Raw genomic sequence first — 7,608 nt, 5'->3', positions numbered from 1 at the left:
GTGATACTTTGTGTCTCTTCCTCCTCTAGCTGCAGCCGGTGCTCCTCAATGTCTGAATGGAGACTGTAAGCACATTAATAATATAGAAATGTCTTCAGACCCACCAAGATCTACCATACTGGCTAAAAGAGCACATGAAGGAGGGGAGAGGAGGGAGAGGCAGCTGCAGTGTTTCTCTTTGTGTCTGTGAAGCTGCCAGAGGGGAGGAGGAGCTGCACAGGGGAGAGAGCTGATTGGCTCACACTACACACAACAGCTCTGACATCACAATAAAATCTGCCCCCTATTGGATACTGTCATTATAATAAACAGTTAAATCAATATTGAGCATTTGGTGTTGGTCTGGTTTTGCGGACAGTCCTGCCTGTGTTGTCCTCCAATCAGTTGAAGACGATGGTGAAGAAGGGGGTCGTCCACTCTCTGCATCTCCATTCGGTCGCTGACTCTGATCCTGGTGTCCTAGTGAGGTCACTGACATCGCGCCTGTTACCCCCTGAGACTCTGGGACCAGAAAGAGAAGGAGACAACCTGGGGGAGATCATACCATGGGGGTAACTTAGGGGGTAACATGATACTATGGGGGCAACCTGGTGGGCTGCATAAAATTGTGGGAGCAACCTAGTAAGGAACATGAGATCGTGGGGGCAACCTAGGGAGGTCCTAAGACTTTGGGAGCAACCTTGAGGGGCCATGAGGATGTGTGACAGGTTAATGCCTGATGTGCCATGGGAAGGGGTTACGTTACAGTGTGATGCGTGTGGGGACATTTGACTGTGTGATGGGCCACTGAGGGGCGTTATATTGCATTGGGGGGGGGGGGGGGATACCAGTGAGGCAGTATACTGTGTGAGGGCCATTATACTATGTGTGGGCTACCGAGGGTGCATTATAATTTATGCAGGTCAGGTAATTCTACACAGGATTACAGTCAAGGCTACAATCTCTTTAATTTCTTAGGAAAAGCAGCAACAACAAGACATTGTAAGAGGATGGAACATAGAAAATGTGTCAGGTATCAAATCATCAGATTCATTAACATGACTCAGCCTGGGCGCTTCTTCCCAGACACCGAGTGCCACCATTTTTAGGAGGTGGATTGTTGCAGGATCTTGTCCTTTGACGCTTCCCAGATTGGCAGCTGGACCAGGAAGACCAACAGCTCCATTCACCCTTAGCTTTAGTATCTGCAATACACGATCCCAGAATTACATTACATCTACAGTATATAGAGGACAAAGCAAGCAGAAATGTCATCAGACCAACCCTGAAGAAGAGTTATACAAATCTGATAGAACATATATTATACTCCAGAGCTGCGCTCACTATTCTGCTGGTACAGTCACTGTGTACATACATTACATTACTTATCCTGTATTATACTCCAGAGCTGCGCTCACTATTCTGTTGGTACAGTCATTGTGTACATACATTACATTACTTATCCTGTATTATACTCCAGAGCTGCGCTCACTATTCTGCTGGTACAGTCACTGTGTACATACATTACATTACTTATCCTGTATTATACTCCAGAGCTGCGCTCACTATTCTGTTGGTACAGTCACTGTGTACATACATTACATTACTTATCCTGTATTATACTCCAGAGCTGCGCTCACTATTCTGCTGGTACAGTCACTGTGTACATACATTACATTACTTATCCTGTATTATACTCCAGAGCTGTGCTCACTATTCTGCTGGTGCAGTCACTGTGTACATACATTACATTACTTATCCTGTATTATACTCCAGAGCTGCGCTCACTATTCTGTTGGTACAGTCACTGTGTACATACATTACATTACTTATCCTGTATTATACTCCAGAGCTGCGCTCACTATTCTGCTGGTACAGTCACTGTGTACATACATTACATTACTTATCCTGTATTATACTCCAGAGCTGCGCTCACTATTCTGCTGGTACAGTCACTGTGTACATTACATTACTTATCCTGTATTATACTCCAGAGCTGCGCTCACTATTCTGCTGGTGCAGTCACTGTGTACATACATTACATTACTTATCCTGTATTATACTCCAGAGCTGCGCTCACTATTCTGCTGGTACAGTCACTGTGTACATACATTACATTACTTATCCTGTATTATACTCCAGAGCTGCGCTCACTATTCTGCTGGTGCAGTCACTGTGTACATACATTACATTACTTATCCTGTATTATACTCCAGAGCTGTGCTCACTATTCTGCTGGTGCAGTCACTGTGTACATACATTACATTACTTATCCTGTATTATACTCCAGAGCTGCGCTCACTATTCTGTTGGTACAGTCACTGTGTACATACATTACATTACTTATCCTGTATTATACTCCAGAACTGCGCTCACTATTCTGCTGGTACAGTCACTGTGTACATACATTACATTACTTATCCTGTATTATACTCCAGAGCTGCGCTCACTATTCTGCTGGTGCATTTTTGCAGCACACTCAGTCTCTATAAAGCCAGTAAGTTTAAGTCTAAGGCGCCACATTGTGGTAATGCAGCATTTTTTGTTAAAGATTTTGCTGGGGGGGGGGGGTTTGAGCCAATGCCCAGAATAGCTACAAAAGGAAAGGGAAATATCGAGGAAGTTCTTTTACTTCTTATACTTGTACTTACTGCTCAACCTAGACCTGGCTTTGACTCAAAGAAAAAATAAAGCAGCAAAATTTGCAACAAAAACAAGCAGCTTTTCCACAATGTGGGTCTTCGGCAAGGTGTGAGCAGACCCTGAACAAGCAGGGAGCCCTGGCAGATTCAGCTAGGAGGCATGCAGGACTCTGAATGCAGCTCTGCAGGTCACATCCTAAGGTTTCTTGCATTTTCCCAGAAGATGAAATGTTGCACTGAAGAGCATTGACAATCCATCAGTAAGACCATCTGGTTATAGAGACGTCCTGAGTCCTACCTGGTCGTGATGTATTCTCACATGATGGACCGTCATACCCTTCAGGACACAGGCAGCTGCACACATTATTGTTTAGTATGGGCTCCCCATTATTTTTGCAGGGGCCACAACGGCAGGAGTGAAACTCGCTCAGGAACTCGTCATAGGCTCTCTTCAGGTTCTGCCTTTTGGTCTCAATCCCAGAAAGACCTGTTAACCGAAGAGCTTCATATATTGGTAGGAGCTGAAATTACAGGTGAGATACATGTCAGATATACAAGATTAGGATGACTAGAACATTATAGGGAGGTCACTAAGAAACTGCGTCACATGGCGGAAGACTTACAGCAAAAGTAACCCCTGATATAGCAGGTAATGCCCATCTGAGACTCAGGACAACTGCTTGAGAAGTCACTGTAGTATTATATTAATACTTGTCCTGTACTGATCCTGAGCTATATGCTGTATTATACTCCAGAGCCGCGCTCACTATTCTGTTGGTACAGTCACTGTGTACATACATTATATTACTTATCCTGTATTATACTCCAGAGCCGCGCTCACTATTCTGCTGGTGCAGTCACTGTGTACATACATTACATTACTTATCCTGTATTATACTCCAGAGCTGCGCTCACTATTCTGCTGGTGCAGTCACTGTGTACATACATTACATTACTTATCCTGTATTATACTCCAGAGCCGCACTCACTATTCTGCTGGTGCAGTCACTGTGTACATACATTACATGACTTATCCTGTATTATACTCCAGAGCTGCGCTCACTATTCTGCTGGTGCAATCACTATGTACATACATTACATTACTTATCCTGTATTATACTCCAGAGCTGCGCTCACTATTCTGCTGGTGCAGTCACTATGTACATACATTACATTACTTATTCTGTATTATACTCCAGAGCTGCACTCACTATTCTGCTGGTGAAGTCACTGTGTACATACATTACATTACTTATCCTGTATTATACTCCAGAGCTGCGCTCACTATTCTGCTGGTGCAGTCATTGTGTACATACATTACATTACTTATCCTGTATTATACTCCAGAGCTGCGCTCACTATTCTGCTGGTGCAGTCACTATGTACATACATTACATTACTTATCCTGTATTATACTCCAGAGCTGCGCTCACTATTCTGCTGGTGCAGTCACTGTGTACATACATTACATTACTTATCCTGTATTATACTCCAGAGCCGCGCTCACTATTCTGTTGGTACAGTCACTGTGTACATACATTATATTACTTATCCCGTATTATACTCCAGAGCCGCGCTCACTATTCTGCTGGTGCAGTCACTGTGTACATACATTACATTACTTATCCTGTATTATACTCCAGAGCTGCGCTCACTATTCTGCTGGTGCAGTCACTGTGTACATACATTACATTACTTATCCTGTATTATACTCCAGAGCTGCGCTCACTATTCTGCTGGTGCAGTCACTGTGTACATACATTACATTACTTATCCTGTATTATACTCCAGAGCTGCGCTCACTATTCTGCTGGTGCAGTCACTATGTACATACATTACATTACTTATTCTGTATTATACTCCAGAGCTGCACTCACTATTCTGCTGGTGCAGTCACTATGTACATACATTACATTACTTATCCTGTATTATACTCCAGAGCTGCACTCACTATTCTGCTGGTACAGTCACTGTGTACATACATTACTTATCCTGTATTATACTCCAGAGCTGCGCTCACTATTCTGCTGGTACAGTCACTGTGTACATACATTACATTACTTATCCTGTATTATACTCCAGAGCTGTGCTCACTATTCTGCTGGTACAGTCACTGTGTACATACATTACATTACTTATCCTGTATTATACTCCAGAGCTGCGCTCACTATTCTGCTGGTGGAGTCACTGTGTACATACATTACATTACTTATCCTGTATTATATTCCAGAGCTGCGCTCACTATTCTGCTGGTACAGTCACTGTGTACATACATTACATTAATTATCCTGTATTATACTCCAGAGCTGCGCTCACTATTCTGCTGGTACAGTCACTGTGTACATACATTACATTACTTATCCTGTATTATACTCCAGAGCTGCACTCACTATTCTGCTGGTACAGTCACTGTGTACATACATTACATTACTTATCCTATATTATACTCCAGAGCTGCGCTCACTATTCTGCTGGTACAGTCACTGTGTACATACATTACATTACTTATCCTGTATTATATTCCAGAGCTGCGCTCACTATTCTGCTGGTGCAGTCACTGTGTACATACATTACATTACTTATCCTGTATTATACTCCAGAGCTGCGCTCACTATTCTGCTGGTGCAGTCACTGTGTACATACATTACATTACTTATCCTGTATTATACTCCAGAGCTGCGCTCACTATTCTGCTGGTGCAGTCACTGTGTACATACATTACATTACTTATCCTGTATTATACTCCAGAGCTGCGCTCACTATTCTGCTGGTGCAGTCACTGTGTATATACATTACATTACTTATCCTGTATTATACTCCAGAGCTGCGCTCGCTATTCTGCTGGTACAGTCACTGTGTACATACATTACATTACTTATCCTGTATTATACTCCAGAGCTGCGCTCACTATTCTGCTGGTACAGTCACTGTGTACATACATTACATTACTTATCCTGTATTATGCTCCAGAGCTGCGCTCACTATTCTGCTGGTGCAGTCACTGTGTACATACATTACATTACTTATCCTGTATTATACTCCAGAGCTGCGCTCACTATTCTGCTGGTACAGTCACTGTGTACATACATTACATTACTTATCCTGTATTATACTCCAGAGCTGCGCTCACTATTCTGCTGGTACAGTCACTGTGTACATACATTACATTACTTATCCTGTATTATACTCCAGAGCTGCGCTCACTATTCTGCTGGTACAGTCACTGTGTACATACATTACATTACTTATCCTGTATTATACTCCAGAGCTGCGCTCACTATTCTGCTGGTACAGTCACTGTGTACATACATTACATTACATTACTTATCCTGTATTATACTCCAGAGCTGCGCTCACTATTCTGCTGGTGCAGTCACTGTGTACATACATTACATTACTTATCCTGTATTATACTCCAGAGCTGCGCTCACTATTCTGCTGGTACAGTCACTGTGTACATACATTACATTACTTATCCTGTATTATACTCCAGAGCTGCGCTCACTATTCTGCTGGTGCAGTCACTGTGTACATACATTACATTACTTATCCTGTATTATACTCCAGAGCTGCGCTCACTATTCTGCTATGGACATATATGACACTAATATAATTTATCATTTCCTTCCTCTTACCTCGTAGTTGATGACAGCCGGATTATACTTCAGAGATCTTCCCCAGAAGCGATAGCCGCTGCCAGTCAATATATTAAGCACCCCTCCGACTGACCCGGTGTCGCCCCCATTGACATGTGTGATGACGTCTTGTATTACTCTATTGCTGGAATCTTCACCTTAAAAAAGTAAATAAATACAAATGACGATCTTATCCTCTCTGTACATTACAAGGAGCTTATAGAAGACTTGGGGTCTTGTATCACTGCCATATACTGGGGAGATGTCACCACCATTCACCCCACATCCCCGTGCCACCACACAATACTAGACATGTGTTACCTTTTACAATTTCAGCATTCATACAAGGGGGTGGGGCCTGACTATTTTGCATGATTGAGCCGTACATTTCACTAAACTCGGGATGGATTTCAGAATATGTCGTAAATAAGTCGCCGGTCACATTATATCACAACGTATAAGATTCTCCTGCCATAGATACATGAGCCAGGTGTAGGGGGAAAGGTCTCGTGTCCCAATAACACATCAAATATCATCTTTACCTACTAATTCTTTTTCAAATTTGTCACAATTTTTGCCTTTTAGCATCAAACTCCCGGAGAACTGCCCGTCATCACTGGCGATATCTACTCCGAAGTGTCCGCCAATGCAGCCCATAACCATGGAGTAAGAGACCTCTGCAACACAAAGAGAGACAGTATATAGAGTAATATACAGTATATACCCAGGTTATACCGGCTGTACATATATAATTATATACAGCATATACCCAGGTTATACCAGCTGTACATATAGAATTATATACAGTATATACCCAGGTTATACCGGCTGTACATATATAATTATATACAGTATATACCCAGGTTATACTGGCTGTACATATATAATTATATACAGTATATACCCAGGTTATACCGGCTGTACATATATAATTATATACAGCAGATACCCAGGTTATACCGGCTGTACATATATAATTATATACAGTATATACCCAGGTTATACCGGCTGTACATATATAATTATATACAGTATATACCCAGGTTATACTGGCTATACATATATAATTATATACAGTATATACCCAGGTTATACCGGCTGTACATATATAATTATATACAGTATATACCCAGGTTATACCGGCTGTACATATATAATTATATACAGTATATACCCAGGTTATACCGGCTGTACATCTATAATTATATACAGTATATACCCAGGTTATACCGGCTGTACATATATAATTATATACAGTATATACCCAGGTTATACCAGCTGTACATATAGAATTATATACAGTATATACCCAGGTTATATCAGCTGTACATATATAATTATATACAGTATAT

General features: G+C 41.7%; 1 protein-coding gene across 1 annotated transcript in view; it reads right to left on the bottom strand.

Annotated features, from left to right (window-relative positions):
- Window positions 1–1,032: 1,032 nt before the first annotated feature.
- Window positions 1,033–7,608, bottom strand: part of C8A (complement C8 alpha chain) — a 15,659-nt gene continuing 9,083 nt past the window's right edge. The window contains exons 8-11 of the mRNA XM_075287205.1: window positions 6,799–6,933; window positions 6,257–6,414; window positions 2,920–3,142; window positions 1,033–1,184 (exon numbers count right to left, since the gene is read on the bottom strand). Coding sequence (XP_075143306.1) covers window positions 1,033–1,184; window positions 2,920–3,142; window positions 6,257–6,414; window positions 6,799–6,933 — 668 coding nt within the window. The remainder of the gene's footprint in view (window positions 1,185–2,919; window positions 3,143–6,256; window positions 6,415–6,798; window positions 6,934–7,608) is intronic.

Source organism: Leptodactylus fuscus, chromosome 9, assembly GCF_031893055.1.
Source record: "Leptodactylus fuscus isolate aLepFus1 chromosome 9, aLepFus1.hap2, whole genome shotgun sequence".
NCBI classification, from domain to species: domain Eukaryota; kingdom Metazoa; phylum Chordata; class Amphibia; order Anura; family Leptodactylidae; genus Leptodactylus; species Leptodactylus fuscus.
Note: the sequence above shows the minus strand (reverse complement) of the source record. Positions and strands in the feature narration are given on the sequence as shown.